Raw genomic sequence first — 26,970 nt, forward strand, 5'->3', positions numbered from 1 at the left:
CCTGGTAGAGTACACTAACGCCAGAATTAACCTGCGCTTGATTCCAAGCCACCACTTGCACCAAGTTATTGGCAACATCGGTAAAATGTGACTTCGAGTTCATGCGACTCCATGCAAAGTTTCCCCCACATTGATGGGGACAATATGTTAAAACCCATCCTCCAATAACATCCGATGGCTGTTAACACAGAGCAATTAAATGTTACGTTATCAACGGAGATTAAAATACAAAGTGACCTTTTGTCGTTGCAATGTGATAGTTTTATTTTAAATTACAAATCTGGCAGTGAAATATCCAGAATACAAAGTGGGAGGCAAGAGACTGTCACCATAAAGTGTGACCACCTCCTTAGATCTTTCATTTCAATTTGAGGAATCTTGTCTCATTCAATTGAGGGCACAATTTATTATTTAATTCAAGAAAATTTGAGCATTTTATATCCCTCAAAATCATCCAGTCTAATAATATGTCAAAACAGCAAAATCTACTGATGCGAATTAAAATCTGTCTCAAATGTGAATGCAATCTGTTAATTTTTTTTAAAAAAAGAAGCAGTAGGGTTGGGGTTGGTTTCTCTGCAATGTAGAGAGAGCAAAGTGGATGCAGAGAGAGAGTTTCATTCCAGATGCTGATTGCTTTCCCAATGTCCATTGCGGAGACTCGCCATATTGTGAGTATTGTGGGGCTCCAGGGCTGTTTACATCGCTGGGTGAGAGAGAGAGAGAGAGAGTGCCGGAGAATCCAGGATTTCACCCCCCTCTCCTCCTGCCTCCCTCTCCGGGACGGTGAGTATCGGGCTGGGGGTGCTGAGCTGATGTGAGGGGGAACGGCCTGGGTGTGTCTGGCGGATCACAAGAGAAAAGGCAACATCTGAAAGCTGAGTGAGTGAGAGTGTTGGCTGTGGTTGCGAGCAGCACAGCGACTGACCTGCAGGCAGGGGGGTTTAAAAAAATAATAATTTCAAAACAAGTACAAGATTTAAGAAAAGGGCACACACACCATTTTCCTTTTCAAAGGCCGATGGGACACGCATTTAACAAATGAGAGTTTTGGTGTTGTATGCTGTGAGCTCGGGCACTTGAACCACTTCTATATAACTGCTTTTGTCCGTCTCCCAGCCACTATTATTAATCGATCGGTGCAAGTGAATGGAAAGTGTTCGCATCCGAGCGGCTGGGCTTTCTGGAGTTTTTCTGGGTGTTTGTTGAAGGCGGTTGTATTTGAGTGGCGGTGATACCGGCTGTACTGTTTTTTTGTCGCTGACCCCGCTTGTTGTTGCTGTGATAAGTTGCTGCTTGAACTTATTATTTGTGTGTTTTTTGGGGGAATAAAGAACCTCACAAATAAGCCAGGCTCTCCTCCCAGGCACTGCCGATTGGCTGGATAGCTTTGCACTGGGCGACAGGTGATTGGTCTGGTTCTCTGTCAGTCTTGGAGGAGCTGCAGTGTGGTTGTTTTGTGAAGGACACATTTCTACAAATACACTGATCCAACATCTTGGAGAGAGAAGGCGCGGCGGTATCTCCTTGTTGGAACAATATCGTTACATTCTTCCTTTCAAATCCTACTTGCTTACTGCACCAGAAAAGCTTATCTTACATTAATTCTCCCATGACTTCAGGCGGCTCCTAACACTGTGTATAAATACATTCAATACTGTGTTGCTAACCTATCTTCAGTCCTGTGTAGCAGCCAACAGCATTGAGATTCGGTGTGTGCGTGGAGCTGTGTGTGTGTGGGGCTGCGTGTGTGGGGGGCTGTGTGTGTGTGTATGTGGCTGTGCGTGTGGGGCTATGCGTGTGTGCGTGTGGGGCTGTGTGTGTGTGTGTGTGGGGCTGTGTGTGCGTGTGGGGCTGTGTGTGCGTGTGGGGCTGTGCGTGCGTGCGTGTGGGGCTGTGCGTGCGCGTGTGTGGGGCTGTGCGTGCGCGTGTGTGGGGCTGTGCGTGCGCGTGTGTGGGGCTGTGCGTGCGCGTGTGTGGGGCTGTGCGTGCGCGTGTGTGGGGCTGTGCGTGCGCGTGTGTGGGGCTGTGCGTGCGCGTGTGTGGGGCTGTGCGTGCGCGTGTGCGGGGCTGTGCGTGTGCGGGGTGGTGCGCATGTGTGTGCATGTGATGGGGGAGGGGTTTGCAACTGGGGCTGGCTGATTTTGAGTTGATTTATTATTGTCACGTGTATTAGCATACAGTGAAAAGTATTGTTTCTTGCGCGCAAGGCAGACCGTTAAAGGAAAGTAAATGAGAGGGCGCAGAACGTAATGTTACAATCATAATTGGGTGTTGAGAAACATCAACGTAATGAAGATAGGTCCATTCAAAAGTCTGACAGCAGCAGGGAAGAAGCTGTTCTTGAATCGGTTGATACATGATCTCAGACTTTTGTATCTTTTTCCCAATGGAAGAGAGAATGTCCGGGCTGTGTGGGGTCCTTAATTATGCTGGCTGCCTTGTCGAGGCAGCAGGAAGTGTTAGACAGAGTCAATGGATGAGAGGCTGGTTGCGTGATGGATTTGGCTACATTCACGACCTTTTGGAGTTCTTTGCTGTCTTGGGCAGAGCAGGAGCCATACCAAGCTGTGATACAACCAGAAAGAATCCTTTCTGTGGTGCATCTATAAAAGTTGGTGAGAGTCGTAGTTGACATACCAAATTTCCTTAGTCTTCTGAGAAAGTAGAGGTGTTGGTGGGCTTTCTTAACTATAGCGTCAGTATGGAGGGACCAGGACAGGTTGTTGGTGATCTGGACACCTACAAACTTGAAGTTCTCGGCCCTTTCTATTTCGTCCCCGTTGATGTAGACAGGGGCATGTTCTCCTTTTACGTTTCCTGAAGTCAATGACAATCTGCTTCATTTTGTTGACATTGAGGGAGAGATTATTGTCGCTGCACCAGTTCACCAGATTCTCCATCTCATTCCTGTACTCTGTCTCGTCATTGTTTGAGATCCCACCCACTACGGCGGTGTCTTCAGCAAAGTTGAAAATCGAGTTGGAGGGGAATTTGGCCACACAGTCATAGGTGTATAAGGAGTATAGTAAGGGGCTGAGGACACAGCCTTGTGGGGCACCGGTGTTGAGGATGATCGTGGAGGTGGTGTTGTTGTCTATCCTTACTGATTGCAGTCTGTGGGTTAGGAAGTCTAGGATCCAGTCGCAGAGGGAGAAGCCCAAGCCACGGAGTTTGGAGATGAATTTAGTGGGAATAATGGTGTTGAAGGCTGAGCTGTAGTCAATAAATAGGAGTCTGACATGGGTGTCCTTGTTATTCAGGTGTTCCAGGGCCAGGGAGATGGCATTTGCTGTGGGCCTGTTGCGGCGGTAGGCAAACTGTAGTGGATCCAGACAGTCCGGAAGGCTGGGATTGATTCGTGCTATGACTAGCCTTTTGAAGCACTTCATAATGATGGATGTCAGAGCCACCGCCTGATAGTCATTAAGGCACGCTGCTTGGCTTTTCTTTGTTACTGGGATGATGGTCATCTTCTTGAAGCAGATCGGGACCTCAGATTGCTGTAAAGAGAGGTTGAAGATATCTGTGAATACTCCTGCCAGCTGATCCGCGCAGGATCTGAGTGCTTGTCTGGGTACCCCATCCGGGCCAGTCGCTTTCCGTGGGTTGACCTTCGAGAAAGCTGCTCTGACATCTGCAATGGTGACCTCAGATACAGGTTCATCCAGGGCTTCCAGGGTAGAGGGCATGCTCTTGCTGACCTCTTGCTCAAAGCGGCCATAGAATGCATTGAGCTCATCAGGGAGGGGTGCGTTGGAGCCGGTGATTTTATATACCATCATCCTGTAGCCTGTTATGTCTTGCAGACCTTGCCATAGTCTGAGGGGGTCTGTGTGGCTAACTTAGGACTCTAGCCTTGTCCGTTATTGTCTTTTGGCATCTTTGATGGATCTCCTTAGGTCGTATCTGGCTTTCTTGTATACGTTAGAGTCGTCTGACTTGAACGCCTCAGTGTGTGTGCGTGACTGGGGCTGGCACTGTGCGTGCGTGCGTATGTGTGTATGTAAACTAATAAACAATCGTTGCAAGATTGTGTTTTTTGTGGGACTTTTCTCAAGTTAGTGAGTTAACCCCACCGCCAGTGTGGGACTGAACCATATGGGGTCCCAGCTTCATTCCCTGCTTTTATATTGGAGCTCTTTGACCCCTGTCAAAACGGTTGCAACCGCCGTGGTAATATTACTGGGTGTTGCTGCTGATCGCCCAGGTTGTGATCAAAGCTGGAAAGTGTGTGTGTGTGTGTATAAATAACCAGCAGGTGTTTTGCGCCCCCTCCCCCAACCAACCAACCAACCATACAGTTGAAGGGGACTGCCACAACACAGCTTTATTTTCACCACATCAATTTTTTGTTTGAGATTGCAGTAGATGCCAGCAAACCATTGGCAAGTTTGGAGATCTTTACACTATTTGTGTAAACCTTCCTTGTCACACAAGTTTAAGCAACTAATGAAACTGTTAACTGGCGAGGAGATACATGGACATGTTGGAAATCTCAGCTCCTCAAAACTACATGTACGAGGCAGGAGTATAATCTATGCGATGTGAAAGTGTGATGTAAACAGTGAGGAGTCTGCATCTGATCACTGCAATGTGAATTGAACTCAAAACTATTAACTGGACTCTCCAGTGGGGGTGAAAAAAGCAGGTGGAAATCATACGGTTAAATAATTTAACACTTGCTTTCAGTCAGGAAGAGCGATCACTTGGGTGAGGTGCCTGAGGGGTGTAGGCGTTCATTATGAGTATAGCTTTCAAAGAGGTTGGAGAAAATCGGGTAGATTAAATTTCTTTTGACCATAAACTGGGTATTAATGACCATGAATAAAACTTGCTGAAATTGGGGCTCATCAATTTAACCCAGCAGAATCTACCCGCATTGTAATTGGCCAGAGCCAGGCAGCACATCAGGAGGTGAACCATTACTTCCCATTAATAAAACATAATTATGATTTTTTTTTTACATTGTAAGATTCACCATGGCAGTGCTAGAACTTTTCAATGTTAAAGGATGTTGACAAAGAGGTGAACACAAAGTAGTAAATGATATAGAAAAGATAGATTCAGGAAATAACTTCAAACTCAATCAAGAGGACAGAAGTTCCCATTAGTAAAATACAAACTCGATTTGCGTCAGGCACTGGTTACAAGGGTGATCACCATACTGAATTAATTTGCAGGTAAAGTAGTGCAGCTAAAAACCCATTGAAAACATAGACATATACAGGGAGTAATTAGACCCACTGTGGCTGCACCAGCACTTAGCTAAAGCAATCCAAGACCATTCTTACTGCCTCATCCAATCCTTGTCCTGTTTCAAACATTTATCTACTTTTCATTTAAACGATGCAATAGTTTCTGCATCAGCTACTTCACAAAGCGTTCCATACTCCAACAACCTTTCTGTAAAATTAAATTGTCAAACTCTTCACTGATTCTCCAATTGACAGAAATAATCTGGAAATAATTGAATTAATTGGAAACAGTGGGGCTGCTGTAGTATCTCTCTGGATAGACCATAAGATGGAGCAATCAACTTTGCTCACCTGTGCTTATCTTTGCCTTTTGTTACAATATGTGCAAGTATGTTCATTTTTCTCCCTAGCAACTTTAATTTGTGTATTTTAACGGAGAATCACAGAATTATCAGCAGTAGGAAAAGTGTTAGAATCTATTATGAAGGTTGTGATAACGGGGCACTTAAAATGGTGAGAGTGAGAAGAGTCAACGTGGATTTATGAAAGGGAAATTATGTCTGACAAACCCGTTGAGTTTTTCGAGATTATAACTCATGGAATAGATAAGGTGGAACCAGTGGATGTGGTGCATTTGGATTTTCAGAAGGTTTTCGATAAGGCCCCATACAAGAGGTTGGTAAACAAAATTAGAGCGCATGGGATTGGGGATAATATACTGACGTGGATTGTGAGTTAGTTAGAAAATAGAGAGTAGGAATAAATGGGTCACTGTTGACAGCCTATGACCAGTGGGGTACTGCAACAACCAGTGTGGAGAGCCCAGCTATTCACAATCTAATTCAATTATTTGGATGTGGGGACCAAATGTAATATTTCCAGGTTTGCTGCTGATACAAAACTGGGAATGTGAACTGTGAAGACAATGCAAAGATTTAAGGGATTTAGTCAGGCAAAGTGAATGGGCAAGAAGATGGCAGGTGGAAGATAGTGAAGCTTTCTAACAAATGCAGATTATTCCTTAAATGGTGAGAGATTGGAGTGTGTTGATGCCCAATGGGACCTAAGTGTTCTTACTCCTGAGTCACTAAAAGCTAACATGTAGGTGCAGCAAGCAATTAGGAAGACAAATGGTATGTTGGTCCTTCTTGCAAGAGGATTTGAGTACAGGAGTAAAGATGTCTTAAGGCAATTGTGTAGAACATTGGTGAAACTGCACCTGAAGTATCATGCACAATTTTGATCTCCTTAATAGGGGCAGCACGGTAGCACAGTGGTTAGCACTGCTGCTTCACAGCTCCAGGGACCTGGGTTCGATTCCTGGCTTGGGTCACTGTCTGTGTGGAGTTTGCACATTCTCCTCGTGTCTGCGTGGGTTTCCTCCGGGTGCTCCGGTTTCCTCCCACAGTCCAAAGATGTGCGGGTTAGGTTGATTGGCCATGCTGAAAAAATTCCCCCATAGTGTCCTGAGATGCGTAGATTAGAGGGATTAGTGGGTAAAATATGTAGGGATATGGGGATAGGGCCTGGGTGGGATTGTGGTCGGTGCAGACTCGATGGGCCGAATGGCCTCTTTCTGTACTGTAGGGTTTCTTTGATTCTTAACTAAGGAAGGATGTACTTGCCATAGAGGGAGTGCAATGAAGGTTAGCAGACTAATCCGTGGGATGGTGCAATTGTCCTATGAGGAGCCGCGACTTGTATTTTCTAAGAGTTCAAAAGAACAAGAGGTGCTCTTATTGAAATAAAAACTTCTTTAACACTTCAACAGAGGTTGAAGGAAGGCTGTTTCCCCTGGCTGGGCAGGGTCTAGAACTAGGGAAAGAATCTCAGAATAAGGGGTAGGACTGAGATGAGGAATTGCTTCTGTCAGAGGGTGGTGAGGGCAGTGGATGCTCAATCATTCAGTATACTCAAGACACATATGGGTAGAAGATTTCTAAATATTAGACATCAAGGTATATGGGGTAGTGTGGGAAATAGAATCGAGGTAGATCAGCTATGATCTAGTTGAATGGCGGAGCAGGCTCAAGGAGCTGAATGGCCTACTCCAATTTCCTGTGTGCATGATGGGGGGCTGGGTGACACAGTTGCTTTGAGGATTTAACACTGTCCTTTCACCTCTGGGATCTGGATTCTTTTCCGGACTTGACTGACCAACAGGAAATGTATTCTTCCCGTTAGTTGAAAAGGTTTCTCTGTGAAATGAGTCTTGGCTGTCTTGACCAAACCAAAGGGTCCAAATCCAAAAGCTCTGCCTTTTGTGCACTAGCTGATAGTAAACTGGCCCCTTCATCCTAGTACAGGTCTAGGCAATACAAACAGCACAACGCAGGTGCTTTCTGTAGACTGAGGTTAAGATACATTGGTGGGTAGGTCTAAATCAACTTTACCCTATACTGCCCTATATTAGGCACTGGCATCTGTTACTTCAGAAGTCCAAAACCTGCCCCAGGGTAAGAAATAAATATTGTGTCTACTGCTGACACCAAAATACAGATTGAAGCAGCAGCTGTATTGGTGTGCACACAGCTTCACTTGCCACATGCGTGAAAATGGAAGGATAGGTATGAAAAACTACAGGTCTTAACCACCCACCCCCAGCCTTCTCTTTTCCCCTTTCACTGCCTTGCCTTCTCTCCTCCCCCCCTCCCCCCCCCCACCCCCGCAGCTACCTCCTCTCTTTGCCCCCTCCTCTCTGTCCCCCTTCCCGCCACCTTCTCTCTTTTTCCCCCTCCTCTCTTTTCCTCCCGTCTCGCCCCCTCCTCCTCCTCTTTGCCCCTTGCTCCTTTCTGGGCAGCACATCACCCTTGATGGCTGGGGAATATCTGACTGGGTCAGGTTCAGGAAAACATCTTCACTGACTTGTACAAGCAGATTGACTCCCTGGCCCTCCCCTAGCCTAACTTGCATTTGGTGTTTGTAGAATCATAAAAAATTATAGCAGACAGCCCCTCGTGTTTATACAGTTCCAACCTAATCCCACTGCTCAGCTCTTGGTCCACAGCCTTGTAGGTTACAGCACTTCAAGTACCTAATTAAGTAATCCTTACTGGAAAAACATACCCTAAACACTTTAATGTTAAAGCAAAATGTTGTGGATGCTGGAATCTGAAACAAAAACAGCAAATGCTGGAAAATCTCAGCAGGTCTGACAGCATCTGTGGAGAGAGAGAGAGAATAGAGCCAACATTTCAAGTCAGGATGACCCTTTGTCAGAGCTGCTCTGAAGTTGTTGAACTCGATGTTCAGTCCAGAAGGCAGTAAAGTGCCTGATCGGAAGTGCTGTCCCTCCAGTTTGCGTTGGGGTTCACTAGAACATTGCAACAGGCCAAGGACGGACATGTGGACAGGAGAGCAAGGTAGAGTGTTGAAATGGCAAGTGACAGGAAGGTCTGGACCCTGCTTGCAGACGGACTGAAGGTGTTCTGCAAAGCAGTTACCCAGTCTGCGTTTGGTCTTTCCAATGTAGAGTAGACCATATGGGGAGCAGTGAAAGCAGTAGAATTTAAAGGAGATGTATGTGAAGCGCTGCTTCCCCTGAAAAGAGTGTTTGGGCCCTGGAAAGCCTGTCAACCACAGTGGGTGGAATTCCATGTTTAAGGAAGCTTTGATGAAGCGCCATCCAGATTCAAAACGTTGGATCTGTTCTCTCTCCACAGATGCTGTCAGACCTGCTCAAATTTTCCAGCACTTTCTGTTTTTGTTCCCTCAACATTTCACATACCTGACCCAACCCAAAAACATGCAAGATCTGAAACCTGACATTGAGTCAGTCCCGAGGTTGCCAGTTTTGAGACACTGTACTTGTACTAGAATTACTTCCTGGGAGACACCCGAAGTGATTCACAGCACTTTTAGAGGCAGCGATATAACTTAGTTTACTTTACAGTTCAACTGTCAAAGACACCCTTTTTGACAGCAGTATCTAACACACTTCCTAGTATAACGGAAGAAACCATTTGTTGTTGAGCTGGTCTCACTGCAGTTTTTGCAAGGGCTGAACCTGCCACTTAACAATTTTACATCCAGATGTTTTGGGGTTTTCATTTACTTTGTAAAAAATCTACAGTTTACAGTCATGCTATTCCAGAAAATTGTTTTAGTGCCACTGGGGAGATTGGTTTCTCCAAATGAAAACTATTTCAGTGTTTACCAAGACGGAAGCTTGCTTTAACAACGTTTATACAAAAGCAAATACTGCCAATGCTGGAAATCGAGTTAATGTTTTTGGTCAGTTGATCATTTGTCACAGTTCCAATGACAGGTCATCAACCTGAGATGTTAAACCTGTTTCTCTCTCCACACTGCCTGGCTTGCTGTGTATTTCCAGCGTGTTCTATTTTTAATCCGAAAACATTCAGTTGTTTTACAAGAGCTTATGTTTATGCTGTATCGCAATATCCAAACAGTTCAGTACGTCCTCGAAGGTTTAAGTTGTTCAACGTTTTAGTGCGCTTGTTGAGCCGTTTACAAATATTTCTGCATGTGTATTTTAACACAGTTGATGCATTTCTGAGATTAATCGGTGGGCTAACATAGCATTCAGCTGACGTTAAACTTAACAGATCTCACTAACCCTCATCACCCCCTTTTTTCTATGATTCAGACAGGCTGCTTTACCTGCTCTTTTAGTTACTACATGTATTATCAATTGGCTCATTCCTATTGGGTAGAAATGTAAATGCCTTGCTAATGGTGCACTGTTAATGCTGGTTAATGGTAGGGATGGTATGGACTCAGTGTGGGAATAAGAGAAGTGCAGGTGTTATAATTGTACCTGTATTTAGCAGTGTGTTAAGACTACACTTGTAGGGATGGTGTCGAAAAAGTTTAATTTTGCATCAGTGCTACAGTTATAGTACAAGGGCAAAACTGAAGCCAGTTGTTAATGCTCGAGTAGACACTGGAGCTAAGTGGAGTGGGAATCCCTGTAGGAGGGAAGTCAGTTTGTTCTTAACACTTGATTTACGCTCCCCAGGTTTTAACACGAGTGGGGAGTCTGACTACGTAATTTTAAAAATTCATTCACTGGATGTAGACTTCGCTGGCTATGCCAGTATTCATTGCCCTCGAAGGTGGTGGTGAACTGCCTTCTTGAACAGCTGCAGTCCATGTGGTGTAGGTACACACACAGTGCTGTTAGGAAGAGAGTTTCAGAATTTTGAAGAGATAGCAATATATTTCCAAGTCAAGATGGCGAATGACTTGGAGCGGAATTTCCAGGTGGTGATGTTCCCATGTATTTGCTGCTCTTGTCCTTCTAGATGGTAACGGTCATGGGTTTGGAAGGTGCTGTCTAAGGAACCTTGATGAGTTCCTGCAGTGCATCTTGTAGACGTACACATCACTGCTACTGTGTGTTGGTTGTGGAGGGAGTGAGTTTTTGTGGAAGAGATGCCAATCAAGTGGGCTGCTGTGTCCTGGATGGTGTTGAACTTTTCGAGTGTTGTTAGAGCTGTACTCATCCAGGCAATCACACTCCTGGCTTGTGCCTTGCAGACAATGGCAGGCTTTGGGGTGTCTGGCTCTGAGCCAGAGGGCCTGGGTAAAATCAGTGATGACCTCTTTTATCACTTTACTGATGATTGAGAATAAACTGATGAGGAAAAATTCGCTGGGTTGGATTTGTCCTGCTTTTTGCATACAGGACATTGGTGCACAATTTTCCAAGTTGCCAGGCTGGGACAAAGCCAGTGTTGTAGCTGTACTGGAACAGCTTGGCTAGGGGTGCTGCAAGTTCTGGAACACAAGTCTTCAGTACTATAGCCAGAATATTGTCAGGGCATTAATCTGTTGGGTCTGTGCTGGTGAGACAGGGCATACCCAGGGATGGTAGTGAAAGTTGACTGTAAGGTATGATTCCATTAGTGTGATTAGTGTTACTTGACTAGTCTGTGAGACAGCGCTCCCAATTTTGACACACGTAAGGAGGACTTTGTCGTTGTTGTTTGCTGTTCATAGAAATCATAGAAACCCTAGTGCAGAAGGAGGCCATTCGGCCCATCAAGTCTGCACCGACCACAATCCCACCCAGGCCCTACCCCCACATATTTACCCGCTAATCCCTCTAACCTACACATCCCAGGACTCTAAGGGGCAATTTTTAACCTGGCCAATCAACCTAACCCGCACATCTTTGGACTGTGGGAGGAAACCGGAGCACCCGGAGGAAACCCACGCAGACACGAGGAGAATGTGCAAACTCCACACAGACAGTGACCCGAGCCGGGAATCGAACCCGGGACCCTGGAGCTGTGAAGCAGCAGTGCTAACCACTGTGCTACCGTGCCGCCCACAATAATGCCTGGTTGTCTGTCCAGTTTCATTCCTTTCTGTGTTCAGCTTCCTTCTCTAAAGGACATTAGTGAACCAGATTGTTTTTTTTTACGATAATCCAGACTTTTTATTAAAATCAAATTCCACCATGTGCTGTGGTGGGATTTGAACCCAGGTTCCGAGACCATTGTTCCAGGTCTCTGGATTACTAGTCCAGTGACGATGCTATTTTGCCACTGGCTCCCCTAAACTAGTAGTGTGTAAATGCCTCTGAAATGCTTTATGTATTTTCTTAATAAGATTCTGGTGATTGTATCTCAAGGGCATTGTTGACTGCCAAATTTTTTGCACAATCAGTGGTACACATATTTGAAAAATAGATTAGAGAACTTTTTTAAAGAGCTTATTTTTTTGTTATTTTCCAATTTCAATATTGTAGAAGTATAATTTTTGCTTTAACTACAGTGAATTATGATTTGATTGAATATTACTGACACAGCTGAGTTCCAGAAAGCCTAATTGCTACATAGGGAGTTAACTGAAGCGACAAAGTGAAGAATTAATCTATTCGTTTGTAGTGAGATTGCAAAAAAAAACAAGAATAAAAATCACTGGGTTACAACTTCACCCCACATATCAAACAGATTGACCTAATCTTCTTCATCTTTTTGCACTGAAGAGTTATCTGGGGTTAAATTCCTCCTTATATTAACAAGCCGAATGGAAAGTTGTACTTTTGTATATTTGGAAAGATGCCAGTACATTAATAAATAAACTACAATTGCATTGTAAAAATATCTTTAAACATTACATTTCAAAGCAATTTATTGACAACCAGGAGTGGTGCAGTGGCACCATGTGTTAGATGATCAACCCATAATGACAAAAAAATTGGCCGTATAGTTGATAGCGAAGAGGATAACTTTGGATTCCAGAATGATATCAGTAGTTTGGTTGAGTGTGTGGAAAGGTGGCAACTGGAATTCAACCTGGAAAAGTTTGAGTTATGCATTTTGGGAGGACAAAGCAAGGGAATACTCAATAAACAAGGAGATATTGAGAGAGTTATAGGAAGTGAGCTGACCTTCGAATGCATGATTACAAGTCCCTGAAGGCGGTAGGAAAGTAGATAAAGTGGTAAAGGTACATGGAATGTTGTCCTTTATTGGACGGGATGTTGAATACAAAAGCAGAGATGTAATGATGGAGCTGCATAAAAGACTGGTTAGGCCACAGCATGAGTTTTGTGTACAGTTCTGGAGCCCAGGAAGGATATAATTTCTCTGGAGAGAGTACAAATGAGAGTTATAAGAATGTTGCCAGGCAGGATGAGTTGAATGGCCTTTTGCTGTGCTGTAACTTTTCTGTGGTCCCGTGGCACAGATTGCAGGCATTGTCCATTTCCAACAAGATTTCAGCCACCTGCTCTTTGCATTCAGTGTTCACTTTTATTGCCAAGTTCCTCTCCAATGACATCCTGTTGTCACCATTAATAAGAAACTCAACTGGTACAGTTACATAAATACCATGGCTACAAAAGCAGCTCATGGGTCAGCTATTCGCCACTACCTACAAGGATTTTCACTTGTCTGAAGTACTGCAGGTACAGTAAGATTGAATAAGCTTAACAGCATCCAGACAAAGCTGCTCATTTGATCAGCACTTCGCCCACTAGCAGAAACAATCTTCCCTTCCACCACCAGTGTATCATCTACAGGCTGCATTGCAGCAGCTTGCCAAGCCTCTTGGATTCAATTCTGATCTCCTCGAACTGGGAAGATAAGGGCGTCAGTTGCTTGGGAACACCATAATCTCCTCCTGTTTTCCTTTAAGTCGCACATTATTGACATTTCTTCATAGTTATTTGATCAAAATTATGGTAATCCCCACCTAGCCCTTTCCTGCCAAGAATTGTGGGAACAACTTCACTACAGTGACTGCAGCGATTCAAGAAGGCCAGTTCACCATCACCTTGTTAAGGCAACTGATTATGAACAATGCTGGCCTTTCCATGAAGGCCACATCCTGAGAAATTAAAATACAGCTTCCTATTTGAGCAATGGCCATGACAATTAATGACCCTTAAAAGGGGAAGGGAATAATTGATTGGGAATAGTGTTTGCTATCATGAGCCGGAGACGCCACTAACAGGGTGTTAGGGGAAATCTGAAAACTAATTGTGACTAATTTTGGTTTTGAGAAACGTGACCCCGCAGTACCTGAAGCTTCACAGTGACAAACAGAAGCAGTACCTTTTCTTTGGAATGCAAAAGCTTCAACATTTTCTCAGGAACTCATTATTTAAATAGGATCTCCCAAATTAATGATTGTGGTAATGCAGGGTTTTAATCTGATTCTTAAAAGCTCTCTTAAGCATTAGCTTGGCTCCTTGGTAGCACCATATTTGAGCATTCAAACACCGTTACAAACTTCAGTTAAACACAATTTGGGTTGACACTTGCTCTTCATTTTAAAATAAGGGAACTTTCCTGAATAACGTTGCTGGTCATGATCTCTATTTTTGATCCAGTGCAATTCCTGTGCATGTATCAAGATATGGAGATGCCGGCGTTGGACTGGGGTAAACACAGTAAGAGTTTTAACAACACCAGGTTAAAGTCCAACAGGTTTATTTGGTAGCAAATACCATTAGCTTTCGGAGAGCTACTCCTTCGTCAGATGGAGTGGAAATGTGCTCTCAAACAGGGCACAGAGACACAAAATCAAGTTACAGAATACTGATGAGAATGCGAATCCCTACAACCAACCAGATCGTAAAGATACAGACAATGTGGCTGGAGGGAGCATTAAGCACAGGTTAAAGAGATGTGTATTGTCTCCAGAAAGGACAGCCTGCAAGTCCAGGAGGCAAGCTATGGGGGTTACTGATAATGTGACATAAATCCAACATCCCGGTTTAGGCCGTCCTCATGTGTGCGGAACTTGGCTATCAGTTTCTGCTCAGCGACTCTGCGCTGTCGTGTGTCGCGAAGGCTGCCTTGGAGAACGCTTACCCGAAGATCAGAGGCTGAATGCCTGTGACTGCTGAAGTGCTCCCCCACAGGAAGAGAACAGTCTTGCCTGGTGATTGTCGAGCGGTGTTCATTCATCCGTTGTCATAGCATCTGCATTGTTTCCCCAATGTACCATGCCTCGGGACATCCTTTCCTGCAGCGTATCAGGTAGACAACATTGGCCAAGTTGCAAGAGTAGGTACCGTGTACCTGGTAGATGGTGTTCTCACGTGAGATGATGGCATCCGTGTCGATGATCCGGCACGTCTTGCAGAGGTTGCTGCGGCAGGGTTGTGTGGTGTCGTGGTCACTGTTCTCCTGAAGGCTGGGTAGTTTGCTGCGGACAATGGTCTGTTTGAGGTTGCGCGGTTGTTTGAAGGCAAGAAGTGGGGGTGTGGAGATGGCCTTGGCGAGATGTTCGTCTTCATCAATGACATGTTGAAGGCTCCGGAGGAGATGCCGTAGCTTCTCCGCTCCGGGGAAGTACTGGACAACGAAGGGTACTCTGTCCACCGTGTCCCGTGTTTGTCTTCTGAGGAGGTTGGTGTGGTTTTTTGCTGTGGCGCGTCGGAACTGTTGATCGATGAGTCGAGTGCCATATCCTGTTCTTATGAGGGCATCTTTCAGCGTCTGGAGGTGTCTGTTGCGATCCTCCTCATCCGAGCAGATCCTGTGTATACGGAGGGCTTGTCTGTAGGGTATGGCTTCTTTACCGTGTTTAGGGTGGAAGCTGGAGAAGTGGCGCATCGTGAGGTTATCCGTGGGCTTGTGATATAGTGAGGTGCTGAGGTGACCGTCCTTAATGGAGATGCGTGTGTCCAAGAATGCAACCGATTCCGGAGAGTAGTCCATGGTGAGTCTGATGGTGAGATGGAACTTGTTGATGTCATCATATAGTTGTTTCAGTGATTGCTCACCATGACTCCAAAGGAAGAAAATGTCATCGATATATCTAGTGTATAGCATTCACCCTTCAACCGATGCTATACACTAGATACATCGATGACAGTTTCTTCCTTTGGAGTCATGGTGAACAATCACTGAAACAACTATATGATGACATCAACAAGTTCCATCCCACTATCAGACTCACCATGGACTACTCTCCAGAATCGGTTGCATTCTTGGACACACGCATCTCCATTAAGGACGGTCACCTCAACATCTCACTACCGCAAGCCCACGGATAACCTCACGATGCTCCACTTCTCCAGCTTCCACCCTAAACACGTTAAAGAAGCCATTCCCTATGGACAAGCCCTCCGTATACACAGGATCTGCTCGGATGAGGAGGATCGCTACAGACAGCTCCAGATGCTGAAAAATGCCCTCATAAGAACAGGATATGGCGCTCGACTCATCGATCAACAGTTCCGACGCGCCACAGCAAAAAACCGCACCAACCTCCTCAGAAGACAAACACGGGACACGGTGGACAGAGTACCCTTCGTTGTCCAGTACTTCCCCGGAGCGGAGAAGCTACGGCATCTCCTCCGGAGCCTTCAACATGTCATTGATGAAGACGAACATCTCGCCAAGGCCATCCCCACACCCCCACTTCTTGCCTTCAAACAACCGCGCAACCTCAAACAGACCATTGTCCGCAGCAAACTACCCAGCCTTCAGGAGAACAGTGACCACAACACCATACAACCCTGCCACAGCAACCTCTGCAAGACGTGCCGGATCATCGACACGGATGCCATCATCTCACGTGAGAACACCATCTACCAGGTACACGGTACCTACTCTTGCAACTCGGCCAACGTTGTCTACCTGATACGCTGCAGGAAAAGATGTCCTGAGGCATGGTACATTGGGGAAACCATGCAGACGCTACGACAACGGATGAATGAACACCGCTCGACAATCACCAGGCAAGACTGTTCTCTTCCTGTGGGGGAGCACTTCAACAGTCACGGGCATTCAGCCTCTGATCTTCAGGTAAGCATTCTCCAAGGCGGCCTTCATGACACACGACAGCGCAGAGTCGCTGAGCAGAAACTGATAGCCAAGTTCCGCACACATGAGGACGGCCTAAACCGGGATGTTGGATTTATGTCACATTATCAGTAACCCCCACAGCTTGCCTCCTGGACTTGCAGGCTGTCCTTTCTGGAGACAATACACATCTCTTTAACCTGTGCTTAATGCTCCCTCCACCCACATTGTCTGTATCTTTAAGACCTGGCTGGCTGTAGGGATTCGCATTCTAATCAGTATTCTGTAACTCGATTTTGTGTCTCTGTGCCCTGTTTGAGAGCACATTTCCACTCCATCTGACGAAGGAGCAGGGCTCCGAAAGCTAATGGTATTTGCTACCAAATAAACCTGTTGGACTTTAACCTGGTGTTGTTAAAACTCTTACCATGTATCAAGAAGCAGGTTTGGTCAATTATTACTGCCTATGCTTCTGACCCCTCTATAGCATCTGGAGTCATGACTAGGTCACCTTATTTAAATAGCATCTTGAGAGAGTAGATGGGGTACCTGGACGTGCATTTAGATCCTACGTGGATCAGCTGGAGGGGGTATTCCCAGACATCTTCAACCACCTCTCTACAACAATCTGAGGTCCCTATCTGCTTCAAGTAGACAACCATAATCCCGGTACCTAAGAAAAACCGAGCAGCGTGCCTTAATGACTATTGGTCGGTGGCTCTAACATCCATCATTATGAAGTGCTTCGAAAGGTTAGTCATGGCACGAATCAATTCCAGCCTCCCGGACTACCTGGATCCACTACAGTTTGCCTATCGCCGCAACAGGTCCACAGCAGACGCCATTTCCCTGGCCCTGCACTCAACCCTGGAACACCTAGATAACAAGGACACCTATGTCAGACTCCTATTTATTGACTACAGCTCAGCCTTTAACACTATTATTCCCACTCTGTGGTCTGGGCCTCGGCACCTCCCTCTGCGACTGGATCCTGAACTTCCTAACTCTCAGACCACAATCAGTAAGGATAGGCAACAACACCTCTTCCACGATTATCCTCAATTCTGGTGCCCCACAAGGCTGTGTTCTCAGCCCCCTACTATACTCCTTATACACCTATGGGTGTGCGGCCAAATTCCCCTCTAATTTGATTTTCAAGTTTGCTGATGACACCACCCATAGTGGGTCGGATCTCAAACAATAACAAGTCAGAGTACAGGAATGAGATAGAGAATCTGGTGAACTGGTGTGACAACAATAATCTCTCCCTCAATGTCAACAAAACGAAGGAGATTGTCATCGACTTCAGGAAGCGTAAAGGAGAACATGCCCCTGTCTACATCAATGGGGACGAAGTAGAAAGGGTTGAGAGCTTCAAGTTTTAGGTGTCTAGATCACCAACAAACTGTCCTGGTCCCCCGTGCTGACACTATAATTAAGAAAGCCCACCAACGCCTCTACTTCCTCAGAAGACTAAGGAAATTTGGCATGTCAGCTACGACTCTCTCCAACTTTTACAAATGCACCATAGAAAGCATTCTTTCTGGTTGTATCACAGATTGGTATGGCTCCTGCTCTGCCCAAGACCGCAAGGATCTACAAAAGGTCGTGAATGTAGCTCAATCCATCACGCAAACCAGCCTCCCATCCATTGACTCTGTCTACACTTGCTGCTGCCTCGGCAAAGCAGCCAGCATTATTATGGACCCCACACACCCCAGACATTCTCTCTTACACCTTCTTCCTTCGGGAAAAAGATACAAAAGTCTGAGGTCACGTACCAACCGACTCAAGAACAGCTTCTTCCCTGCTGCTTCAGACTTTTGAATGGACTTACCTTGCATTAAGTTGGTCTTTCTCTACACCCTAGCTATGACTGTAACACTACATTCTGCACTCTCTCATTTCCTTCTCGATGAACGGTATGTTTTGTCTGTATAGCGCGCAAGAAACAATACTTTTCACTGTATGATAACACATGTGACAATAATAAATCAAATCGAGCCTGTTATGATACAGGTAAGATATTTTTTAGTCCACCTCTACAATTTTAGCCTACTGCCCAAGTAGCTCCCCATTTTTATTAACAAAAAAGATTAGACCCTTTTTCTCACCAGTTTTTCCACTCCACCCTTTCGTACATTGGGAGCCATTTATGGGGTGGGCAAAATTTACACTCATCCAAGCCCCTTTGCAAAATAGCTACAGATAGGATTTTGAACCAAGACCCAGTGCTCTCTGTCAGAAATCCACCATTATTGGGTCTCTTGCGGTTTGTCTTGCACTCCCAGAGCTACGTTGCAGCCAAAGACGTTTGGCCCCAGTCGATAAGTGTTTTGATGTGTCAATGTCAAATGTTTGGTAAGTCATTACTTATTCATGTGTTTTTGTATTTGATACATAATTACATTAAATTAATGTAAGTGATAGCTATATCACCTCTCCTGACACCATGGCTGCAAAGTAGGTTATTGGTAGCGAGGCAGAGTTTTTTTTAACCTCAGTTAACATATGCTTACCCAATAGGAGAAATAAATGATAGCTGATTCACATTAAAATTACTGACTTTGCATATGTATAGACATTTTTAAATGGAACTGAATGATGTGGATATCCCTGTCCATTATAAGCAGTCATGATGTGGAGATGCCGGCGTTGGACTGGGGTAAATACAGTAAGAGTTTTAACAACACCAGGTTAAAGTCCAACCGGTTTATTTGGTAGCAAATGCCATTAGCTTTCGGAGCGCTGCTCCTTCGTCAGATGGAGTGGATATCTGCTCTCAAACAGGGCACAGAGACACAAAATCAAATCAAGCCCCCACAGCTTGCCTCCTGGCCTTGCAGAATCTCACTGGCTGTCCTGTCTGGAGACAATACACATCTCTTTAACCTGTGCTTAATGCTCCCTCCACTCACATTGTCTGTATCTTTAAGACCTGGTTGGCTGTAGAAATTCGCATTCTAATCAGTATTCTGTAATTTGATTTTGTGTCTCTGTATGCCCTGTTTGAGAGCAGATATCCACTCCATCTGACGAAGGAGCAGCGCTCCGAAAGCTAATGGCATTTGCTACCAAATAAACCTGTTTGACTTTAACCTGGTGTTGTTAAAACTTTTACATTATAAGCAGGACAGCTTTGAAAGCATAGACACTTACTATTTACTGCCCCCTCCAAACGACATAGCATTACAACACGTGGGACAGAAAGACAAGGGTGTGGAGAATACACATCCAGACAATGTGGTCGTCTCAGTGGGCTGCGATGACTGGCACTTGATAAATGAAATGGCGTGTTGCATGATGGACAAATGCATCATGAAAGCTTGACAAATAGCTGTTTTATTCTTTACTGCCGGGCGGCCTCCTTCTGCACTGTAGGGATTCTATATTCTATGACTTCGTCACCTTTTCTCAAGTTTAATTGCATCAATATGTTGTCCTACAACACACTTCTCCTCTGAGCCATCTGCACATGGTCCTGCTAAGTCTCAAGTCTTTTCATGCAGGGTATTTGCCGATGATTTTTAACTACTTGGACTGGGAACCCAATGTCTGGGGTTTAGTCACCTTACAACATTAGATCACAGGTTTCCATATTGTAAAACTTGCTTTAGCTGGCCGCATGAAGGTTTCTGTCTCCCTAGTTTTGACATGATGACAAATCTTTGTCCAAAGCAGCTATGATGTAACACAAGTCGGTGACATGCATCAGAACTATTCTTTCTCCAAAAACAGAAAAATAAATTGAGGAATAGAACAATGAGAGGAAGGGAAATAATAAGAGTGAGAATTACAGAGAGTGTCAGAGTACATGGAAGACATCACAAAAGGGAAAACAAATTAAAAGATAAAGACCAGCAAGCGCGTTCAAGAAATAAAAGTGAACGACAAGAGCAGATGCAAAGTATTAAATGAAAGTCAGGATTAATAATGAGAAATTAATTTCTGGTGCCTTTTAAAAAAAAATTGTCCCCAACTTTTAATGCAAATCATTTTCTCTTTTGCATTTTATTGAAACAGAAGTAGGGGAATAGTACTAGTGCCTTTCCAGCAAAACCATTTTTAAACCCATTCATTTCTGTTGAATTATTGATTAAAGTCTTATTTGTTGATTTATGAAAAATCTTGATTGGCCCTTACATGGAGCTGACTTGGAAGGTTTAATGTATTTAATGTATTTCGTAGTGTTTTGCCAACGGTGGTAATCCTGTGATATAAATTACTCGATGCTTCTACCTTTGGACAGTAAAACCTTTCTAGAGTGAAGGTTTTGCTTGGTGGACCCCAATCTTGGAGTCTGGCTGTTGGCTCCTCAGCCCACTCATCCAGACCAGTAGTAAGTTCTCAGCACTGATGGCCTCTGCAAACCATTGTGAACATCTTCATATCTTCCATGCTGCAGCTGTACTGTCCCTGCCAGATTGACAGCAGTGTCATTTTGAGAACACTCTAATCAAGAAACAGTTAATTGTACAACTAAATCACCTAGTTTTTAAAACTAGGAAAAAGTAGAGTTCTAATCACATGAATCAATGTTGGTTCAGGTGAAAGCAACCTGTGGGATCTCTCCTAAGCCTGGCCTCTTACTCAGATATGGGCAAACACTTCTGCTGAACAGATGATGACGATTTTAAGGATGGAAAAGTTGCTTTTTGTTTCGGTTGTTTTTTCCAATATTAGAAATTTTAACGTGATTCAGAATGGTCTCCTTTCTGAACTTTAATGTTAATTTTTAAAATTGACTTGTCAGTTGGCAATAACTCAAGACAGTCTTGCAACTCTTGCCAAATACCAAACTTTTCTGAGCCTTGTTTTGGAAGAGCATAAATAAAACAAACCAGAATGATTCCCAGACGTTTATGCTCCCACTGTTTAAGGGAAGTGCCAAACTGGCCCTCAGAACATTCCTTTTGGTGTTAATTGTAAAGCCACTAATACCCAGAGAGGTTAATGAAATAGATCCTTTGTGGTTGTATTTGAATAGAACAATTGGTGTGCACTACTTGCAGATCTCATGTATTTCAAAGATATTTATTTGATAACACATTACAGAAGGATGGTTATGTTGAAAAATCTGACAGATTTAACCCTCCCCCAATTCTTCCCCCTCTCCTTTTAAATGGTGATGCCTGTAGGTGGCTTTTAGTAGTTCATCAACAAAGAGCATTGTTTGTGTGTAATACTAGACAATGAACTCTGTGGCTTGTTCAACCACAAAGTTTATCACAAGTGAACCCAATCCCAAGTTCATCTGACCTTCACATATGTTCGCTTGCAACAATGTTACAAGATAGTAAGTACGCTGACATGGATATCGGACAACTTTCCTTACCCCCACAATCTAATTGTTGGATGAATGTTGGGTGGCTTGCAAATTTAAGCTAGCACCTGGAATTTCCATTAGGTTTCTTTCAATCTGGAGCTGTGGTCTTGGGTCAGTGAGATAGGTCCAGCAGTTTTGGTGGGAGTTGAAAACAATGACTTCAACCTTCTTGACATTTAAGTGATGTGATAGCTTTGGAAAGGGTGCAGAGGAGATTTACCTGGATGTTGCCTGGGCTGGAGAGTTTTAGTTATGAAGAGAGATTGGATAGACTTTTTCCTTGGAACAGCGGAGACAGGGGGAACATGATTGAGATGTGTAAAATTATGAAGAGTATAGATAGACAGGATGAAACTTTTCCCTTTGGTACAGGGATCAATGACTAGGGGACATAGATTTAAGGTAAGGGGCAAGAGTTTTTGGAACAAAAACCTTTTCACCCAAATGATGGTGGGAGTCTGGAACTCACTGCCTGAAAGGGTGATGGAGGCAGAGACCCTCATAACATTTAAGAAGTATTTAGATGTGCACTTGCGATGCCTAGGTATACAAGGCCATAGGCCAAGTGCTGGAAAATGGGATTAAAATAGTTGGGGGGTTTGTCTGACCGGCGCAGATGTAATGGTCTGAAGGGCCTTTTTCTGTGCTGTATACCTCTATGACTCTATGAAGGAAGTTGTGTGACTTATCTATGACTTTGATTTCAGTTTGCCTATTGACATTATGCAGGTGGTCATGGGGTTGAAGGAAGTACTGTTGTCAGCTGATATGTGGAAACAGATGCGTTGTCTGGATGATGTCACCAAAGGGCAGTGTGTAAATGGGGGAAGGGAGCCAAAAACAAAAATTTATAGAAATCATAAGATGACCATGTGAGGAGATATCATCAGGCTGTGTTGGGCTAAGTAGGAATGGGAGGGAGATAGATGGCATGGTCCACCATGCTCAATACTACAGAACAGTCATGAAGAGTAAAGAGAGATATTTGCTGCTTTTGTACTTGCAGAAGATATCATTGGCGACTTTGTTTAAACTAACCATTGCACTAGCAGTGGTTAGTAAAACAAAAATGAACTGAAATGATTCAAACAGACTTGTGGTAAAGGTGAGGGTACAACATGGTCAAGGACCATGGTGAATTATTTAAAAAGGAATATTAACCTTGTAACTTACTTTGCTAAAGAGTTGCATCTTATGATGTGCTTTGAGTGTTTGGCACATATCGCACTGTTTTTACGTGCACGTTCTAGACTACTGACTCTCCATTTTATATCACTGACACTCCCCATTGTGAAGAAGAATAATATGGACATTAAATTGTGTTGTGTGTATCCTTGTAAAAGCAACAGGTTACTAAAAGAAAACACATAGATAAGAGTTGGAGCCTGAGAAAGTGTTTCAGCATCTTGTCTAATACATGAGTATTTTTGATATGTGGGTAGATTAGTACTGTATAATTATTTAAAAATTGTAGCTTTAATTCTTACCAAGTCTGAACAGGGACTTGCTTTATAGTTAATGCCTTAAAAATACAACTTGCACAGCACTTTTTAGAGAAGTAAGTAGAAGATTATATCCTATTAAGGAGCAAGTAAAGCTGAACATGCAGTCTGTCAGTAAATTGTAGGAAGTAAGGCCAAGTTAAGGGATGACCACGTGACGAATATACATACAAACTAGAAACAAGAGTAGGCCTCTCAAACCTCCACCATTCTACAATATTATGGCTGATTTGATTGTAACTTCAACCGCACATTCCACCCTACCCCAATAACCTTTCTCCCCCCCTCATTAATCAAGAATTTAGGGGCATCACCGTGGCCCAGTGATTAGCATAGGCTTGAAGAGTCCTCCAGTGGCTGGCAACAAGGGGATGTTCAATTCTCTCCTGTTCACCTTAGCAACACCATCATTATTGAGTCATGGTAATCACCAATAACTGGAAGCTGAATAGAACCAGCCATGTCCAGCTACACACACAGGGCAGATTCTGCATATCCTGGGTCATCATGTGACCCCCCCCCTCCAATCAAAACTTTACTGACAGGCCACTTTTTAGTCCCAAGTTTGGAAGTTATTAGGTCCTATTATGAGTCATAACTCCTCTGACAATGAATTGTGAATGGGGCTGAATGCTCTGCTTCTGACCTTTTGAGATGGTAAATTGATCGAGAACACTTAAAGAGCTGCCATTGACATCTGAGTGTGATGATAGGCCTCCAAGCGAGCACAGCCACCTTCCTATGTGTCAGGTATGATACCAGCAATGCCACAAGGCAGACTGAGCTTTAGTTTAATGTCTCATCTGAAAATGCAGCACTCCTTCAGTACTGCACTGAAGCATCAACTTAACCTTATGCCACAACCTTCTGAATTAGTGGTGATTGTCCTTCAGCTGAGCCAAGTTGACACTAACGGAGATCATTTACAGTAATGTCAGTAATTTGCTTCTGCTATTTTTCAGGAATGATCAAACAATCCACAAAGGGGCGGCACAGTAGTTAGCACTGCTGCCTCACAGTGCCAGGGACCCGGGTTCAATTCCGGCCTCGGGTCACTGTCTGTGTGGAGTTTACACATTCTCCCCGTGTGTCAGCGTAGGTTTCCTCCGGGTGCTCTGGTTTCCTCCCACAGTCCAAAGATGTGCGGGGTTAGGTGGATTGGCCATTCTAAGTTGCCCCTTAGTGCGGGGGGATTAGCAGGGTAAATGCAGGGGTTGCCTGGGTGGGATCGTGGTCGGTGCAGACTCGATGGGTCGATTGGCCTCCTTCTGCACTGTAGGGATTCTATGGTCCATTCAAAGCTTAAGGACTACGAGCATGACCAATTATTCTATATTTGCTTTTGAGTATTTGATGCATTTAATTTTTTGTGGTGAAATGGTTGGTTAATAAAGAGAATGCTGTTGATGTAATAAGGATTTTCAGAAGGCATTTGATAAGCTATCTTCAAGAGGTTTATTAGAAAAGTTCAGGTCCAATGTATGAGGAAATGTAGCAGGATGGATAAAAAGTTGGTTGACAGCCTTTGGATTAATCCGTGTTGCTCAGATTTCAGAAGGATTGGAAATAGTAAATCACAGGTATTGATGCTAGCCTACTCTTATTTTCAGTAAATACAGATGAATTAAACTTGGGGCAGGTGGAGCACTTTCTTTCTTTGATGACACAGAGGATTTTGCCAACATTGAAGGTGACTGTAAGAGACATGTAGGTGTAAATGTAAAGGGCAGATTCAATTTAGTGTGAGATAATACACTTTGAGAAGGAACAAAGAATGGGACTATACATTTTCTACATCCTGGCTATGACTGTAACACCATATTCTGCACCTTTCCTTCTCCTCTATGTACTCTATGAATGGTATGCTTTGTATAGTGCACAAGAAACAATACTTTTCACTGTACACCAATATAGGTGGCATTAAATCAAATCAAAAATATACACACAAGGGAAGGATGTTGGAAAGTGTGGATAAACACAGTCCTAAGGATTTAAATACGTAATGTTAAAGTAAAAGTGTGAGGCATGACATGTATATCTACAGTTTTGTGGGTTTTATAATTACAGATATAGAGTACAAGAGTAAAAAAGTAGTGAAGCAGAACTCCAAAGAACTGGCTTGAGTAAGTATGCACTTTTGGTCAACGCATTATAGAAAAGACATTAAAAACATAGAGTGTGCGCAGCATACATACACTAGGGTGTTACGAGGGATGGGAAACTAATGTAGAGAGACTGATGTACTTGAACTATTTCCACTGGAGCAGAAAAGGAAATATGTTTTAAAAATTATGAAGATTTTTGATGGAATGAATAGGGAAAGACTATTTCCTTTCTGGACAGAGGTCATCAATTTAAAATGGTCATTAAGAGACCAATAAAAGAAGGTAGGAGATATTTATCCACACAGCAGGCTACTGGAACATGGAATGTTTAACAATGGGGAATACTTAAAGGGGAATACTTAAAGCAAAATTCTTTAAGGGAACATTAGATAAACTTTAGAAACTGAGGAAGATGCATCTCTGCGAGGCAGTATTAGTTTTGGATTGCTCTCGCAAGGAACCAGCACAGACAAAATGAGTCAGATGGTATTTTTGCTGCGCTGAAGATATCCGTGATTCTTTGCTGCAGTTGTTGCTACCATTATTTTAATAAATTATTTTAGTTAAGAGGTTCCCATTGTGAGAGCTCAGCTCAGGATATCAGAGGTCTTGTGGTTCAGTTGGTAACCCCCTTGCCAATGACCCAGAAGACCTCAGCCAAGGAAGGAATGTTCACGATGTGGTTCAAAAGATTTTTATTTGGTCTGAAATTCATTCCAAAATTCCATGTCATTCTCCAAAGAAAGAAAAGACTGTGAAGCTATGCAAAATAAACTCCATGTAAAAAGTGTACATTTACGTTTGCTTTTTAAAGACCATTCTAACACACTTCATCCAGATCCAGGCTAGATCATTGCTTATCTGCAGGGTTTGTCATGATCTTCCAACATTGTACTAGAAGAACATTTTGTGTTATTTGCGTAATCTGTTTGAAATGGCTGGTGGTAATTGTAATTTGGATTTGGTGATTATCATTTGCCTTTGATTCAATTATAATATAGATACAAGATATTATATTATTGATAACCTCAGCACACCACAAACACAATTACCACCTAATATTAAAACCTCTATTTTTTAATTGGGTTTTGCTTTTATGTTTGTACCAGTGGAAAGCCTGTCTCCTGGTTGCTATTCTGCCTTCAGTTTTTTTTTCTATAGCTGTCAAGAACTGAATTTTATAAGTCATGTAAATGATAGAATAACACAAGGGCAGGCACACCTGAAAGCACACTGCTTCATATAAGCGGTACTGTTATAATGGCAGCATGTAGTGTCTTTGGTGGAATAAAGGAAAATTCTATGACTTGACCCTGGTACTGCGCTTTATTGATAGTTAACCAATGAGTAAATATTTGGTATGACTGAACAAAGTAGTACGTTGTACAATTCCTATTTTGTGGTGTCTTGCAGAACTGACTCCGTTTGCATCAGTGTAAAAGAAAGTACACACAATTTGTGTTTGGTGATGGACATTCAGTCACCATGCTAGTAGGTGCTAACCGTTTAGTGTAGTATCTTTCTCAGTAAATAACAAATCAGGTTAAGAGAGAAGGGGATGTGTGCCACCTCCATCTGTTTGTGCCTTACTGAAGTTTGCTCGGG

The 26,970-nt window shown here is 43.6% G+C and overlaps 1 protein-coding gene across 8 annotated transcripts in view; it reads left to right on the forward strand.

Annotated features, from left to right (window-relative positions):
• Window positions 1-359: 359 nt before the first annotated feature.
• Window positions 360-26,970, forward strand: part of rnf2 (ring finger protein 2) — a 51,377-nt gene continuing 24,766 nt past the window's right edge. The window contains exons 1-2 of one of the 8 annotated variants that reach the window (XM_078219357.1): window positions 360-786; window positions 25,328-25,383. Coding sequence is in view for 2 of the 8 variants with exons in the window: in XM_078219355.1 (XP_078075481.1) it covers window positions 602-671 (70 nt within the window). In the remaining 6 variants the exon portion in view is untranslated. Of the gene's footprint in view, window positions 883-25,327; window positions 25,384-26,970 lie in introns of all 8 variants that reach the window. The other 7 variants (XM_078219358.1, XM_078219355.1, XM_078219356.1 and 4 more) reach the window with 7 other exon arrangements.

Source organism: Mustelus asterias, chromosome 8 (assembly GCF_964213995.1).
Source record: "Mustelus asterias chromosome 8, sMusAst1.hap1.1, whole genome shotgun sequence".
NCBI classification, from domain to species: domain Eukaryota; kingdom Metazoa; phylum Chordata; class Chondrichthyes; order Carcharhiniformes; family Triakidae; genus Mustelus; species Mustelus asterias.